At 41.5% G+C, this 18,401-nt stretch overlaps 1 protein-coding gene across 3 annotated transcripts in view; it reads left to right on the top strand.

The window, feature by feature from the left end:
• Positions 1-18,401, top strand: part of slc4a4a (solute carrier family 4 member 4a) — an 83,777-nt gene that overhangs the window by 45,275 nt on the left and 20,101 nt on the right. For all 3 annotated transcript variants that reach the window (XM_030059125.1, XM_030059126.1, XM_030059127.1), the window contains 9 exons: positions 392-468; positions 9,602-9,759; positions 11,465-11,552; positions 12,174-12,328; positions 13,446-13,559; positions 15,002-15,176; positions 15,286-15,419; positions 16,805-17,079; positions 18,144-18,214. In XM_030059125.1, coding sequence (XP_029914985.1) covers positions 392-468; positions 9,602-9,759; positions 11,465-11,552; positions 12,174-12,328; positions 13,446-13,559; positions 15,002-15,176; positions 15,286-15,419; positions 16,805-17,079; positions 18,144-18,214 — 1,247 coding nt within the window. The remainder of the gene's footprint in view (positions 1-391; positions 469-9,601; positions 9,760-11,464; positions 11,553-12,173; positions 12,329-13,445; positions 13,560-15,001; positions 15,177-15,285; positions 15,420-16,804; positions 17,080-18,143; positions 18,215-18,401) is intronic.

An 18,401-nucleotide genomic window follows, 5' to 3' on the forward strand; every position in this document is an offset into this window, starting at 1 on the left:
AATTGATAATGGAAGTGAAATTCTCCATAAAGGCTTATTCTAACCAAATGAGCGCGATGATCCTTACAGGTTGGCTGGAGCAGCAGCTGTGGGGATTAATTTGTTCTTTGGTATGCTCCGGCTTTAGATGACAGTTGAGTACGGCCCCCAAATTGTGTTTTTGTTTTGTTTTGTTTAGTTTTTTTAGTCTGTTTCTGTGCTGTGGTCTGCATGAAGATTACTCCTCCCCTGGTTTCTGTTCTCTTCGTTGTTCTTTTCGGTGCTGCATGGAGAGCAAACTGAGCCACTTGTCTTTTCTGGGGATTTCTGCCGCCCTCTTTCCCGCTCAGTTCTCGTGTGACGGTGCACATGAACGCTGGTGTAACCGCTTGGTGCTGCTGTGTTTTAATAGGCAGTCCCACCACAACCCACCGGAACCTGGCCTCCAGCAGCTTGAACGACATTTCCGACAAACCAGAGAAAGACCAGGTGAGAGAACCTTGACATTTTAAAACACAAGATTCATGCATTTGTAGTTTTGCTGATGTCTAAATGCTTGTTGCTTTGGTGTTTCAGCCCTGCACTTTCCAGAGATAACCTGTCAGTCCGTTTGTGCCATCATGTATTTTATTTGGATTTTCTGTTCAGACATCATGATTACTGTTGCTCACTCTAACTACCTAATGCCTCATTTATCCCAAATAAACTGCTGTTGATACTACACAAGAAATATTTATCTACTTGAATCCAAGTGTTTACAACAGGAAATGTAAAAGCTTTCTTAAAATGGCACAAGGTTGAACTGAGAGATGGTGAAACTGCATTTTTTAAAAATCAAAATTTCACCGATTATCACACAAAGCTGGTGAAACAGCCGTAGCCTGATGTAGCAGGTAAAGCCGCTCAGCTCCGACTCTGCCTGCTGGTTGGAGACGGCAGTAACTTTGTCTAAAGTACAGCGTGTTCACCGAGTCCCTCCGTCCTCATCCAGCCCGCTCCGGAGCTGCTGCAGCCAATGAGTCTGTAAAAGTACATTCAGATGACGCTCAACCTGCTGATCTAAGATCTCCGGTCAAGGGGGACAAGATTATGTAAACTTTGTTGTACATTAAGTCACTGAGAGAGCAGATAAGCTTTCTGTCCAGCAGCCAGTGTGCATGGAGACTTTTATGGAGAGGAGGAGGCAGGGCGGATCGTGAAGGTAGAAAATTAGTTTGGACGAATAAAGGAAACCAAGGAGAAAGTACATTTTAGCCAAATTTAGCGACCAGATCAGTGTCAAGTGTAACATTGATTAACTATCAGCCCACGATGAGTTATACAAAAAAAGTTTAGAATATCGGTTTTGACTGATACGTTAGAATGCAGTGTGCCTTACGAAATCACACGTCAGTGCAGATTGCCTCATATTTTGTCTAAAATTCCCTACCCTTGACACATATACCACACACACACACACACACACACACACACACACACTTCTGTTTCTACTTTCACCTTAACGATACTTTGGGTCTTATCTGTCCCACCCAGAGGAGATAAGAGAGTGGAGTGCCATTATTTTACTCACAGTTTCTCAGTGAATGAGCATTTTGCAGCATGTTTACTTTTGCTCTGTCGCCTGGGATTTGTATGGCTCATAGTATCTTATCAACCCTGCTGCCATGCATTGATTTTTTTCTGGAAAAATACCACAGCACCGAACGCCAGCAGCTGGCTGTGAGTGTCTCCTGTTTACATGAAGGAGGCACCACAGAGGAGGCTCTTCCTGCAGCATCTAAATAACATCCCATCAGTTTTACTGAGCCCATCAGAAAAAAAACAACATGTAGAAAAGATTGTAAGAGCAGGAATGTGGAATTACAAGAATTACAGGAATGTGATAATTCACTGATGTTTCAATAACTCAGTTTCTTGTTCTCTCTCCAAACATGAAATGCATACTGTTTCAGAGTCATTTTATAGTCAGATGGAGTTGCATTTTCTGGGACAACTGCACAGAAATCATAAGATAAGATAAGATAAGATAAGATAAGATAGCCCTTATTGCCATTGTACAGTCACCTATACAACAAAATTGGAGGTGCCACAACTGAGGGTGCATTTGTATAAATCATGTCATGACGGCAGCCACCGCCCGCTTCACATCAGGTGGCTCTTGCCTCCATGTTGTGCATTAAAACCCTTTAATGTGCATCATGTTGTGGCTTACTCTGCCTATACCATGGCCACTTGCGCCAGCACTAAATAATAGGGACAGATGATTAATTTTGGGAGTGATATGTTCTGAAAATGATAATTTTCTGCTTGTACAATTTTCATACAGGTCAGATAACCTACAAATGTAGATGCTAGCAGCTGATTCAGCTGCAATAAATCAGCAATCGCCTGACCTCTCGTGATGATGGCTAGAGGTCAGAGATAGGACAGAAATGGCAGTGCAGTTTACAACTTTTGAGGTGTGGTGGAGATTTCCACATTACTTTCAGTTTGTGTTGCGAAATGAGAGGTTGTGACGGTAAAGTGCAAACTGTGCCCAGGACGGAAACAACTATCCACTCTGTGAGCACAACATCAAGTCTCTCCAGGCGCCTGCAGAGGCAACACACTAACACACAGCTAGTGGTGGACAGGTAGCACTATGTGACGTCGGTAACAATGCAGGTAATGCACAGGCCTGTAGCATCACACACAGCAGAGGAAATGTTGCCCGTTTAGAGTAATCGTTAACTCTTATATCGCTAACGTTTGATTAAGCGACAGTGCATCTCAGGCGATGTTGCAGAGTCACACAAAAGTAATGTAACAAGTTGTGGAACAAATTACTTTCCACAGGGAGTAAATGAGTATCGAGTTACTTTTTTTTAACGAACAAGTAATGTGTAACACATTACTTTTTCTTAGTAAAGGCCCCAACGCTGTTGCTGGTATACCCAAGCGTACGTGGACAGACTGCTCTGTTTGAACTGGTCTTTTCCAAACCGTCACAGCTAAGGCCGCTGTGAGCCCCATATTGTCATAGTAACGAGGTCTCATGATCCGTCCCAGACCAAGCCTCTGGGACCGGGGAACTGGGTCAGATCTGCGGGAGAGAGACTGGACAGCGAGACAGGAAACGCTTCTCCCGGGCTGAAGCTCTCCTGACGCCCCCCGGCTTATAAATACTCACTGCGGGGGCTGGTTCCTCTGTCCAGAGATTTCCTCTGTGGGCTCGCTCGCCAACCTGTGTCACGCTGACCACATGTGTGAGAGCTCGGTGCTCTGCCTTCCCCAGAGAGCTCATCATCTGGATGTTTGCCTGCAGATTTGAGGAGGCGAGGCGAGGCCCCGATGTCAGGGGGCCGGAAGAGGGGGTGGATTTTTGTCTGCATTCATACTGTAAACTTTCATGTTGGAGTCTGGATTGCTACTCATATCTGATTTTCTGGGATGTAGCCCACAGATGATTCAAATATGAACCCACTGAGCCCACAAATGCCTCTTTTAGATGATATAAAATTCACTCATTGACAATGCAGTGCTGACAAATTCTTATTTGAGTGTTCAAATATAGGACATAAAGGTCGCGTGCATCAGGATACGATTTTGTGCAACATGCCCACGTGCTCCAGACTGCAATTGAAAAAAACAACAACCAACAAACAAAAATGTGACTCCATGTGGGTTTTAGGAGAACACACTGATCTCTGTGGCACAATTTTTTTTTTTGCAGTGTGGTGTAATGTTACGAAACCATCCACATGCAACATAAAACACTAATGCAAATTTAATATCTTTACAAGCAAAAATGCCAGTGCTAATCCCCTGAGGTGTAATTTCTAACACCATAACACTGGAATATATGGATTTATTCCAGTTAGGACGTCTGAATTTCATGATCTCAAACAAATAATCTAAGAATCCAAGATTGTACAGTGCAGTAGCCGATAATTTATGGCTGCACTACCATATTGGACCAAACCAGCTGAGTCACACCCTCGTGCTAACATATTTCTTCCATCTGGCTGACTTGTACACCAAAAATGTGACGGTTGTAGGAGGACCGGACCACAGTCAAACACAGCCATGAAAACTGGCTGAAGGCTGCTCAGTATTTGCATCAGTGCTTGATGGAAATGTTTTATCTTCGCTGTGATCTCGGCTTGACTCTGATCCCCTGCTCTCCGGCTGCCGAGTTCACCTCGGTGTAAAAGCTTTTGATGAAGACGTTCAGTGGCTGATGTATATTGCAGGAGGAAGCATTTTGTCGCAGCGTATACGTCAGCCAGACCTCGGCAGGAAAGCGGGTTGAAGAAGGTTCGGTAGATCTGAAAAATTAATTGGATGCACCTTGAGTTTGAGGCCAGAACTTTTGAGAATATCGAAGTTGTCTGGCAAGTTGAAGCAGAACACATTTAAGTTCTTCAAAGATATAAAAGGACTTTTTGCCTTGGCCTGTTGCCATCTCCGTGGTCAATTATAATCCCTCTGTGAAGATGTTTCCTCACGTACTGATGTCCCTGCAGTCAGTCAGGAATCAGGCTCGTGTGTTTTTTTGGACAGTTTCTTAATCTGAGCTGGGTTACTGGCAAATCATTTATAGGGTCCTGTATGCAAGTTTGTTACACAGGAGATCAGTTATAACATTTCAATTCATGTTATAGACATTTAGTTGGCACACACATCCAGGGAAACTGATGATAAGCTTCACTTCCTTCTTCACAACAATTATTCTTCTGTTGATTGACATTTGAATAGGAAAGTACGAGGAGAAAAAATATGACCTGGGTAGAGAACCTGTTTTCTTTCATGTCTTCGGACATATTCGGACAGGATGGAATCAGTGCATACAGCTGGTGAATCATAAAAACTGTAACTTACATGCATCATAAACTTTGGTGCATAATGGCATAGATGATTTTTCTTAGGCCACATGGGATTCTTTGGTCAAGTTCTGGGACTTTTTTTCCCCAACAAGTAAAAAACGAAAGTCAAAGGCATGTTTTGCTTATCGATAAAAATTAACTAGACAGAAACCCTCTCCAGAATAACTTTATAACTCAATGCGCAGTGAGTTGGAGCTACTGTAAGATGCACTCTGTGTATTAGAGAGTCAGCCGAAATCAAAGTGAGTTACCTGCTGTTATCTTATCAGGGCGTCTCACCTTAATGGGAGATGTTTTTTCTTCAAGAGAGGATGAGCTGAAGCATCTGACGTTTTTGGTCCTTAAATTGTTGAGAAATTGATTGTACTGGCTAGATTTTTGATCCACTACTTCTTAGCAATGTGTGTGCTGTTTTTCTTTGAACTACTACATATGAAGTTTGTTTCATGCACCTGCATCATCACAGCACAACAGCACTCTTCCCTGCTCTTCTCTTAGCCAGAAACTGTTAGCATTGAGCAGTGCAAGGCAGTGAACAAACATAAAAATGTCACACAATGTCATGCAGATTTCAGATCTCAGGTATCCAAAGTAAATTCTTGTAAATTCCTGATTTAATTCACCTTGCACCACGTGTCAGTTCATCCATTCACAGCATCATGGGACAGGAAAGGAATCTGAATTAAAGAATTAAGGTATAGTTAACTCAGACGGTGTAGTCTGGATTAGCAGTGACATGACACAGGTGTGCAATTACGCAGGTTTAACCTCTCGCCTTAATCGTTTACAGACAAAGTGTGTGCCAGGAAGAGCTGCTGCACACCGCAACAGGCTCTTATTGGATCTGTTTGGATCTGACCGGCAGAAGGTCACAGGTTTATGGGATTTTCATTCTCAGAGGTTCTTGGTGGCGAAACAGGATCTGGACATTGCAAACATTATCAGTCTCACGAGTTCTGATGACGTTTTTGGTCCTGTGCTTTGATTTTATAGAATACAAATGGGATTTTAAGTAAAATAAAACTGGGCAAGATTATTATGCATGTGCATGTCGCCAGGCTGCATGCGATGAGTTAGTTGAAGCAGAAGTTAAAGCAAAGATGGACCAGACAGACATTTTTCACCTCTTTCATTTTCTGAACAAATCTTATAATGAATAATGTAAACTGTATTTTAAACTGCCTTTATTCACTATGATATTACAGTAACCACAGTAAGACTGAGGCCAGCTGCTGCTTCCTTTCTATGCAAACAACCTGTGAGATAAATATCAATTGCTGAGATATTAAAGCTTTATGGAGCAGCCCTCGTATATATTCTTATATATTAGGGAGGATAACACGTTATAGAAAGCCACATGTTCATATTTATGGGATTGCTTCAAAGTATTATGATTTTATGACCTCCAAATTTTTCCAGATGAAACTGAACTTCAGAATGCAAAAACTATCATCCCTGCTAAAATCACGAGTGACATTGCAATTGCAATATCTGTAAAATTAATTGATCTGATTTTTTTTTCTCCACCATATGGTTCAGCCCTATTGTTGACCATGGTACACTGCAATACATTGACAACTTGTCAGTGTGTGAGTGTCAGTCCGGTGAAGCAGGCAGTGCCTGGCAGAATATCCTGTGAACCTTGATGGTGCCATAAATCTTCCTTATTGCACCATCGCATAGTGTTATAAAGCATTTATTGTGATCATTATAATCAGTTACATCCTTGACTGAGCCTTGACAAAATTACCTCTGGATCAGAATTAACCAGTTTGTCAGTTGAAGAGGGTGAATGTAATGATAACCTATATTTTCAGTCCAACAACACTGGTTTGTGCAGAAAGTGGGTGGAGAAGAGGCTGGGCAGGCTCGTTTTGAACAGCGGTCCGTTTACGGTCCCTTGTCCTTCAGTTCTTGTGAGGGTTTGGAAAACCAGTGAAAAACTAATTTTAGCTTTGGTTGTGTGATGAGAAAAAGATTTATTTATATTTCAGTCCATTCAGAAAGTTGAGCATGAGCCTGAACTGCAGTTTAATAGAGGAAGATTTATGTCAAGAGGTGTTTGAAAAGATTAAATTGAAATTGAGCTAAAACATTCAGTATGCTGAAGTGTGACAGAGTGTTAAGAGCTTTGAATCTGTTGTCCTTTTCCTCGGTCGTCCTTGGGTGCTTCTTGGTAAATGTTTTCCACCCAGCCTCTGGCTTTCTGGAGTTAATATATAACACTGTGGTGTTCCATAACAGTCTTATCTGATGTTTATGATTTGTTTGTCTTTGAAGTTTTATTTATTAATGACTTGAATCTGCACACGAGCATGCTGTGGTACATTTTCTTATCACAGAGAAGATCTGATGAAGGTTGGTAGGCTTGGTGTGTGGATCAAAGTGTAAGACAGTTAATAACATGATTAAAAGCCTCCAGGTATAAACACTCACAAAAAGTTGTAATGGACTTTTGAATTGGAGGCTTTATGGTTCAAGTTAAGGTGCAGCCGTATATTGAATATGAATTAGTTGTCAATCACCAGAGACTATTCGTAATTAGCTCCTTACCATTTCACTCCCTTTTTTAGATCCATTTTAAGAAGGAGGAGAAGGAAGAGGGGGGTTTACATCATCTGAAATCAGCCAACCTGTAGATTAATGCCGGCTGCAGCTCAGAACTGTGTGTCATGTCATAAATCTGTAATAAGCATTGTGATTCGGTTAGGTGCCTATATATTTTTTTTATTTTTTTTATTTAGAGCGTATAAGGGCTGAAAAGTAATGATAGGAACATATGATGGCCATTCCCATGTTCAATTGTGTGTCGTACGCTGTTGCAGCAATTTTTATGTGGATATCGTTTTTGGCCACTCAAGAAATAATAGAAATGGTCAAAATACCAAATTAGGACCTTGCGGAACACCATAGAAAAATTCATGCTTTGATTTGGTGCTAGAAAGTTTTGACATTTGGAGATTTCTGTAAGCACTGCATTTTTTGGCGATTGGACGGCGAGTATTCTGTTGGGGAAATGTCTCAGAAACTCCCCTTTATTGTCAGTATATCTGGAAAACCAGACATCCTCTGAATCGCCTTGCTCTCTAGTTTGTGGCTGTAAAGTTTCATGAGGCTATGATTATCCTAGAGGTCACATCGGGACATTTTATACGGTTATGTCAACTTTCAAAAAATGGTGTTGCCACAATGAAATGGCTGCTATGGGGGCTAACATCATCACACATGAATCAAATGTGGCTCATTGAATCCACAAGAGTCTCAGCTTTCAAGTCAAAGCCAACTGATGCAGCTCCAAGACTGTTTAGGCCCCAGTCTGCACATACACACCATTTTACAACAGGCCACAAGAACACATTTGGACTGCATGGTTTGTGACCCAAACTGCATGGAATTATCATGTCTGCAAAGGGGAGACCCCTCGGTGCCCAGAGAACCCATTTTTATTCAGAGATCTAGAGGTCAGAGGTCAAGGGTCCCCACTGACAATGCCTGTTTTCTCTTGCCAAAATGTAGCCTAACTTTGGAGCGATATTTAGGGGTATTTCCGGCAACCTAGCATGACATACTTGACATCAGTCGTTTCTTTAGATTCTTAGGTCTAGTTTCAGAGGATACCAGGACCCTCACTTGGGCTTTAAAAAAGTAGCCCTCTACAGGCAGGGCTTAAAGGACAGTGAAGAAATTGATCATGTGAGATCATGTACCTTTCCCAAAAATCATATAACATGATGTCAACAAACCACATACAGAGCATTCATGTCTATCACTCTGTGATGCTTTATACCAAAGACATCCAGAAAGCTGAGAGAGGCATGTTGGTGAGTCCGCCTCTCTTTGGACGGAGCCTCACTCACTCAAAAAACAGTGCATTTTGGTCATAGTAGCATCTGGTTTCCCTGAGGAAGGCTAAAACTTTTATTTGTCCATTCCATATTTTACCACCATGAATTGCTGAATATTTCCTTGTGTCCACACTTACAAATAAAACTTCAATAGGAATCTACGTGATGTTTAAGGCTGATGAGACAAGATGTATTTCTATATTAATATCTGCCCTAGTGCAGCTTTAATTTTGTTGAACTAGTGTCCATCAGTTATTTGTAGGTGGTCACACTGTAAATGACGGTGATTCAACTATTCAGAGCAGATCAAACACCTTGTAGTCTTGAGCTCTGTGGTTTTGTTTCTGTGTCAGAGTTACTCTTTTTCTTTTTTTATTGGTTTCCTGCACCCGCCACCACAGTTCAATTCACTGGGTTTAAATTCCCACTGGTGGCTCATACGGCTCCACAGCATATTTTCACAGTGACTAAGAGAGTCAGTGTTGACATAAAAGGCTGTTAAAACATCTTTGACGTAGCCGCTCGGTCCGTCAGAGGAGATAAAGGCGGCTGTATCTGACCGTCACTCTCAGGCGGTTCCTTAGAGACACGAAACTCAAGACTTTAATGTCCTGCGGATTTATCAGTTTGAACCTGTGGAGCTCGGTGGGTCTCTGACCTCATGTCCTCATACATCTCAGCATGCCCATTACAGCAAAAATGCAGACCTCTGTTACTACTAATCATTTACTTACATCCCTCAAGAGCCTCCAGGTTTGGCATTTCAGTTGAATGGGATGGGTTTCGGGCTCAAAGGGCCGACTGTCCCGGTTTGATATAGGTTGTCTCATTGCGAGGGTGCAGCAGGTAGCTCGCTGGTGTGAACGTAGCATTTAACGTCCCCCTCCTGTTTTTGCTCTTTTGTGCTTTTAGCTGAGGAACAAGTTCATGAAGAAGTTGCCCAGGGATGCCGAGGCCTCCAACGTGCTGGTGGGGGAGGTGGACTTCCTCGACGCGCCGTTCGTGGCGTTTGTCCGCCTGCAGCAAGCTGTGATGCTGGGAGCCCTCACGGAGGTCCCCGTTCCCACAAGGTACCTGGAAATGAAGTTAAAAATAAAGAAACAAAAACTGTAAGGAACAGTTCACCAAAAATACAACAAAAGACATTTTCCCAGCTTACATCTTAGTTGAGTTTATTCATCCTGGCATAATCCACGGCCCTCTGGAACGAGGAGCTTCTTTGGGAACTATTTCCTACAGAAGCACACTGCCAATCTGTACTTATCCACGCCTAATTTGTACTTATTAAGGGGGAGGATAGATACAGTTTGCTGCTGCTATACAGTAAGAAATATTTCCCAACAGAACTCTTGGTCCTTAAGGGCTGCACTAGGGGTAAGTGGGTAAATATCCATTTTTTGTATTTTGGGTGAACTGTTCCTTTACCTTAAAGTGGTTGTGTAGCTCAGATTGCCAGTCCAACCATTTAGAGCCTCACACTCACTAACAGTAGTTACTCTATATAAACCTGGAAAAAGTATTTATGCACAAGGAACACATAATAATAATAAAACAGAAGACAATACAACCCACAATAATCTGAATAATCTGATAGACCCAGTGTGTGCTCCGACCATTGATAATAATTACCATAAAACGTGGTTCGAGCAGCTGTGACTTTAATGGTTGCTATTGTTATTTATTGTAACCATGGAGCTGCTTAACAATCCCATTTTCTGTTGGTTTGTATTATTACTGTGTATCTGTATTACACTGCAGAGAGCTATGCAGGCTGCATTAAAGGCACAGTTTCTTTGCAGGATGTTCTCCGTGGTGGTTGTGGGTACTTTAGCATTATAAATGTACCTATTCATCACCATCATGCCTGTAATGATAGTAAACAACACCCTGTAAGGTATGGTTGCCGTAGTAAAGCGTGGTGAAATAGTCGTGAGGCATTTGAATGGCCGGGCTCTTCAAATGCCAGATGACGGTGCGCCTGTGTGCTCTGTCCCAAAGGCGTGAATATGTATAGAAATACATTGAAATGTGGAAGTAATACAGGAGCTTCAGTGTGCAAGTGAACAGTTTCGTTTATAAGAATAAAAATAATCTTTACTGATCAAAATCAGCATTACAAAGTGCTTCACAAAAGCAGAAAAAAATAAAGTAAAATAAAATAAAGTAAGTAAAACAGTCAGTGAAATAAATAAAACAGTTATAAACTCATCAGGTTTTAAAAAACAATCAGGGGTATAGAAACCAATAAAAGTGTTTAATGCTTTGTTTAATTTTTATTACGCAGTACTTTTTCTGACCATTTGAATCTAAACTAACAACTAACCTGCTGCAAAAACTAATTAAAACTTAAATTGATGATATATATATAATATAAATAAATATATTATATAAATAAAAACTAAAATGCAAAACTGTAATAACCTTGTTGCCAACCCAGTCTCTAGCATGAATATAGAAAAAATATTCATATTATGATATCATATTACAATTGATTGTCAGTTAATTAGTTAGTTATGCAACATTTTATTTCAATATTTTGAATGTGCCTTGGCCTTGAATTAAAATTTTCCTCATTTAAAAATTTTTTTTTTTATTTGGATGCTTCATTAGATTCATTTCCCAGCTCAGATAACAAAGTTTAGACAAAATTATGGATAAAAATATTTGACGGGATAGTACGCAAATCCATGCATTTCTTCCATGCAAGAACATTGTTCCACTCCACACCCACAGGGCTCTGTTATCATTTCCTGATCCAAACTGTTTCTTTCCCAGATTTTTATTCATCCTGCTTGGACCCAAAGGCAAAGCCAAGTCGTACCATGAGATCGGCCGAGCCATCGCCACGCTCATGTCGGACGAGGTCAGACTCAAAACGTCTCGGTGCAGACCCTTCACACCTGACATTCGCATGCACGTCAGATTTAAAAGCTGACATGAAAGCACATCTCTGCATCACACATCAAAGTCTCATGCAAAAAACGCTGATTGGCATGGCTGTCCCTCCACTGGTTATATTTATGGCCCTCACTTCTGACAGTAAACGCCGTCTCTCACATGTTTAGTCCATAACAACATTTACATATTTACATGCATTTACACCTTGTGTGTTCAGTGCTTTTTGTGTGCATTTATATCAGGATTTTACATATTTTTGCTCCAAACCTGGGATGCATGATAGTGTCAGGTTAATGTCTTTGATGCCTCAAACCTCATATTATCAAAGTCCCAATCCTTTTTCTGACGATGCATGCTTTGACACGTCTCTTTCACAGTTAAGTGCAGTGTCCATCACAATGAATGACATGAATTTCATTAAATCTGACCTTTAAAAGAAAAAAAGACATTCTTGGCCGGTAAATGAATGAGTTACGGTGCTCTAGCATTGTAAAGTCCATCTTCACTCCTATTTTTAATTGATTGAACTGACTAAAAGTGAAAAAAGTGGTCTGTGCATTGAATGTCACTCTGTATCTGTGGTCAGGTCTTCCACGACATTGCGTACAAAGCCAAGGACAGACAGGACCTGCTGGCCGGCATCGATGAGTTCCTGGACGAGGTGATCGTGTTGCCTCCTGGAGAGTGGGACCCCGCCATCCGGATAGAGCCTCCCAAATCCCTGCCCTCCTCCGACAAAAGGTCTCACAGGGCCGGCCACGTCTTCACCGTTATTGTTTAGCGTTTTTCGAAAGAATCATATCATGATGAGATGATGATATTTGAGTCGTTGTGGCGCACAGTTCTGCTCTAAATCGATTACAACCGCAAAAACCATTTAAAATTGCTCATGAAAATCAACTGAACTTCAAAAAGAAAAAAACAAAAACAAAGGGAGAATATTATTTGAAAATGTATGTTTCATTTTACATTGTCATTGCCATGCACTTTAATGTAATGAGCATCAATTTGATTACTTTTATTTATCAGATATTATTATATGTACTGTAATTATCACATTTGTTGTGGTTATTGGGATATTATATTATACATATTACACAGCTCTATTGGTGCATGTTTTTCGGTGCTACTTTGGCTTCATTGACAAGAACAATACAGATTTTTTTTCTGTATTATGGACTTTATTGTCATCTCATGGTTATTTATAAGGAAGGATCTGCTGATTAGTTTGTGTTACTTTAAACCAATAAGAGTCTACTTTTCAGCAGAGGACTGTCTGCTGTTAAAATACAGAACAGACGCAGCGCTGCTTACATGGAAAGATACAAATGTTGGGGAGTAAAAACATGAGTGTCGTCTGTGCAGCTTGCTCTGGACAAGCAGGAGCTGCAGAATCACTCAGGTTAAGCGCATTCAGGTATACAGTCCATGCTGAATTATGAAAGAGCACCACCGGCGAGCCAGAGGGGGTTTTATTTAAAGCTGCCATGTTACTCAGCAGAGCCGGGGCCAGATTTTTTTTTTTTTCACTCCTTCAGCTCTTCATGTGAGCGCCGACGGGCTCAGGCTAATATTTAATCAGGTGACACATGTCCGCATCAGCTGATTGACTGCAGGAGGATACTGACACTTGTGATCCGTCCTGCTATTAAACCTTTTATCCTCACACTCAGCCAGTCTGCGACAATTTACCGTTACATAACCACACAGACAGTGCGGCACACTGCAGATATTTGAGGAATTCAAATATTTGACCCGCAGTGGATTACTGTTTTCAGGTGATAAAGTATCTAATCAGTGCTACAGTGCCTGCCAGACTGAACAATAATGTGTTGTGTTTGTTGTACGTGTGTTTCAGGAAAAACATGTATGCAGGGGGGGATAATGCCCAGATGAACGGAGATATGCCTCATGACGGGGGTCACGGAGGAGGGGGACACGATATAGGGGAGGAGCTGAAGAAGACCGGAAAGTATGACATCATAACAGACACAACAATAAAGTTTACATTAGAAAAATGAGCTGGGAAGTAATGACCTTTCACTCAGTGTTGCTTGTAGTGTTAATACTGTGTGTGATGATGACTGATACTAACTATACTAAGTAGGATCAACCTGTTTTGTTAAGTAAAGCAAGTACACTCAGTGTCCACCTGTACAATATAATGCAGCTCACTGCAACAGCTCTGCCATAAATTCTACCTTTTAAAAAAGTTTATAATGTTGTGGACAATGTGTAAATTTAATGCTATGTTTATTATTGAGGTTGTAGTTTGCAGAGGTCTTGCACCGGACGACATTATATTGAGAGGTGTTTCCAATTTTTTTGTCCTCCCTTATTTATATACATGAGGGGGGACAGAATAGTGGAAACACCTCTCAATAAAATGCAGTCCAGTCCAACAGCAGCACTAACTCTGAGCTCAATGCCAAACACAGAAGTAAATGAACACCTGGTGGACCTAATAAAATGACACTGACGTGTATAAGCATGTGTATACGTCAGGTATGAGTGATTTTTCATGATAAGACAGTTTTTGAATCAGTAAGCTTTACATTTGCACTGGCAGCTTTAAATGTTAATGACAAATATTGCTTATCAGCATGAAAACTGTATGCCGAGCGTCGTGTGACCTTTCAGTAAATTGTACAAACAGTCATATATTTGTAAAGGGCCAGTGGAAAGCGTTCAGTAGAGGTCAAATGTGCAAAACAAGCTCAAAATGAATTCACACCAGTGTTTCAGTGAGAGATGATTTTACACTTTGGATCAGAGTGTACTGCATCACATCCAAGCTGCCGGCTCAGTCTATTGCTGCCTTTTTTTTTTTTTTCTAAAGCTCAGATAAGACCAGCCTGCCTTACAGATACAGTGTAAGAACATTGACAATAATGTAAATAATGGCAAAGGGCTTAAAGGTTTAGATTGCCCAGGAATGCTGTTTAGTTTCAGATTTCTTTACCTTTATGCTGCGGTAGGTTCATGATTTAGTGTTAGTATTATTTTGCATGTGATGTGCTGTAGTGAGAGCTCACTTTGTTGGACCTCAGCCAGCTCTAATAACATACACCAAATCACACAAAGCAATGAGTACATGGACACTTTCCTAACATTAGTAAGTCCCTCCTAACTCAGTTCTCCTCCACTTTCCGGTGCATTTTACCAATTTCAATACCTATTTCAGTAAAATCCTAATTATTCAAACAATAAAACTTGTCAAATAGTCCTATATGCACCAAATTAACCCTTGTAACTGGGGGACTCTTTCTAATATTGACACTTTATTGTGCAATTCTGATCATTTTGTTGATGTGATATTATGTTTCTATAAAATGAAATGAATTTGTTCTGCTTATTATTTCACGGTGCAGACGTTACTAACCGTATCTGTCCTCTCCCTCTGTGTTTTCGCAGGTTTTGTGGCGGTCTCATCCTTGACATTAAAAGAAAAGCGCCTTTTTTTGTCAGTGACTTCACCGATGCAATTCACATCCAGGCCCTGTCGGCCATTTTGTTTATTTACCTGGGAACGGTGACAAACGCCATCACCTTTGGCGGTTTGTTGGGCGATGCTACAGAAAACATGCAGGTCAGACTGAGATTTGAGGCTCGAATCTTGTTTGTCGTACACGTAGCTGCATCGCCTTCAGCCTTCACGTGTAAAAACTGAGAGTTTCTCTCCGCATGTGACCACGCAGGGTGTGTTGGAGAGTTTCCTGGGCACAGCGATCGCCGGGGGGGTCTTCTGCCTGCTGGCTGGCCAACCCCTCACCATCCTCAGCAGCACAGGCCCCGTTCTGGTGTTCGAACGGCTGCTCTTCAACTTCAGCAAGTATGTTGTCCATTTCCTGACGTTCCTAACTACAGAGGGTTCAGTAAATGCCTCACACTATCTGTACTGGATGATCCTCCTGACATATCCTGACTTATGTCATGACTTGCATCAACCTGATCCTCCTGGCTAAGGGTGCGGTCACACCTACAGTCTGTTTACTTTGGTCTGAACCACAGTGGAAAAATTCACTTTATTACATTTTTGCATTTACCATAATTCATTTAAATCAAGGCTATAACCATGGTTCAGTCACTAGGGGGTCCAAATGAGAATCTTCCCCTGTAACTCCCTTAGTGCTTTTTAAGTGCTTTTCCTACAATTCTGATGTTTTTATGAAAATTCACACATTTATAAAAATAGTTTACATTGACCGTTTGAATTCACATGTAAAGGAATAGTCTGTCCAAGATAGCGGCTGCCCTTCCACTTTCTTTTGTTTTGGTCAGTTGCTTACCGTTTACTGACTTTAAACACACCGACCAATTACAATTATGTTTTTTCCAGTAGCGGCAAATATGACAGCTTCTAGTAGGGAAGAATTAGGCTACGTATACAAAGCATGTAAATACGTAAAAAAAAAAAAAAAAAGATAGTATGAAGTTATGGCCCAGTAAAAAAGTTAGTAGAGTTCAATAGATTCAGCTTTCCTGAAATGCTATAAAATTTGTATCTCCCATTCACTTATAATGGAGGATCCAATAGGTCCATATTTCTGGAATTGAATCTCCTAGAGACTCAGAGCCAGTGTCCGTCTGGGGGTTTTCGAGGATGCTGAACATGTCAGCCTTTAACCCGTGTCTTTATGACCTTTCAATCTGAAGACAGAAACATATTTTCTTCTGTGTATCGGGCAGACAGATTTGTATTTTCTCATTTTTTCAAAGAATGCGTGGTTACGGCCTCAATTTAGATTCATGCTGCCCGTTGCTCGTGTTTTGGGCAGCGTCTCTGTAACCTGTCCTCCTGCTAAGTTAAGAGTGAAAAAGTTTGACTTTGTCTGCACTTTATGCTCACTTGTACCTTCTCTGGTGTTCAGGAACCCCCAGAAGAAATATCTGAATATGAACATCAGTCCAGACTTAAGTTTGTTCCTGGTTCGTTTTGTTATGCCCCGGCTTTTCAAGCATGAATAATTGCTCCTTATGAGATGTCACCTTCTTTTTCCTTGCACCTATAAAGCTGCAGTTCACTTTGCAAAGGCCTGGTCCTCCTGGTGTTATTTGGTGCTCTCCATGTTTGAATGACATTGTTTTCACCTCATAAATTATCCAGTGTTAAATAAGTGGCACCAAACTGGTGGCGCTGCTCCGTTTGAATGTGCTCTGAATCTGTACCAAGTGAACCAATCAATATTTGCTTCTTTTGTGTTTTTTTTCTTAAAGAGATAATCAATTTGACTACCTGGAGTTTCGCCTGTGGATCGGCCTGTGGTCGGGGTTCTTCTGCCTGCTGCTGGTGGCCACCGACGCCAGCTTCCTGGTGCAGTACTTCACCCGCTTCACAGAGGAAGGCTTCTCCTGTCTCATCAGCTTCATTTTCATCTACGATGCCTTCAAGAAGATGCTTAAGCTAGCTCACCACTACCCCATCAATCCTGACTATAGGATGGAATATGTGACGCAGTACGACTGCCTCTGCATGGCCCCTGCCGTCTTAGGTAAGCTCCTACTTTTTTTTTTTTTTATCATAGTTTTTTCCATTTTCAGGCTTTCCACTGACGTGCAGGCTGACTTATAATGAGTGAAGATTCAGTGTTTTTTTTTTTTTTTTTTTTACTTTAAGACACTTCAAAAAGCACTCCAGGCTGATGGATTTCCTCTTTCAGATTTTGAAAACTGACCAGACAGTATGCCAGGCAGTCTAGACTGCTCCTTTTTTCAACTTGGAGTCACTGAGAGCATCTCACATTCATTATTTGGAAATATCCGACTACAGAATGACACGATTGACCGATCAGTTTTACACAGAGCCGTGTAAAGAAGGCCGTGTGCATTGTTATGTCTTTTTCTCCAGTATCTCTGCTGTGAAATCCTGCGTTTTTTCATTGGTTTTACTTTGACAGATTTAAATTATAAGGGCTAACAGCAGACTGAACGTTAAATTAAGCCTTGCTGTTGTTCAGGCTGTGAAAAGCCACACAGCATGCCTCTTTATTTTCCTTCCTGGTGGGGTACAGGAGGGGAAGAGGGGGCCCACCCGAATCACTGGTAATCCCCCGCTGCTTTGGAAATATCACACACACACAGACACACACACACACACGCTGTTCCCCGTGCAGCTCCATATAAAGACGACAGAGCACACCAGGGGAGGGGAAACAACAGATGTTTACTTGTGACGAATAAGCTCCCAAAGGCAGACGCCCCCTGAGCCCAGAGTCTTTAAAGATTCATTTTGTGGAAGTCGTCGGTGGCCTTTCGAGGTCGGCGTGGCTCGATGAATTGACACATCGAACCAGACTTGTGTAAGACCGAGTCCAGGGAGCTCCTCACAGGCACAAACTGTACTCTGAATGCACCGTCGCCGGTTAATTAGGTCGTCGTCACGCACCGCGAGTTATATCACATATATGTCATGTTCCAAAATGCATGAAGATAGCAGCAAAGTGAAATGTGTCCACAGTTTCCGGTCCAGGGTGGCACTTGGTATTTACAGTGTGTATTCAGGATGCATCATGCAGACTTTAGTGTGCTGATAAAGGCTGTGTTGTTGTTTTCACAGAGAACACCACAGACATCGTCGGCGACCCTATGGACGGCACGTCAGTCTGGTACTGGAACAACACCGACTTAGTGAGTGTGTCCTGTTTGTTTTGCTGGCTTTTGCCTCCTCCAGTCGTCGTTTTTCATAAATGCAACAGCTTTCTCATTGATGGTTTACATCAGCGGTTCTCAAATGAGTGTGTGCGTACCACTAGGGGTACGTTAGAGCACTGAAGAGACTATGTGATTTAAAAAAAAAAAAAAAAAAGTTAATTTC

The sequence above is a fragment of the Myripristis murdjan genome, chromosome 9 (assembly GCF_902150065.1).
Source record: "Myripristis murdjan chromosome 9, fMyrMur1.1, whole genome shotgun sequence".
Lineage (NCBI taxonomy): Eukaryota > Metazoa > Chordata > Actinopteri > Holocentriformes > Holocentridae > Myripristis > Myripristis murdjan.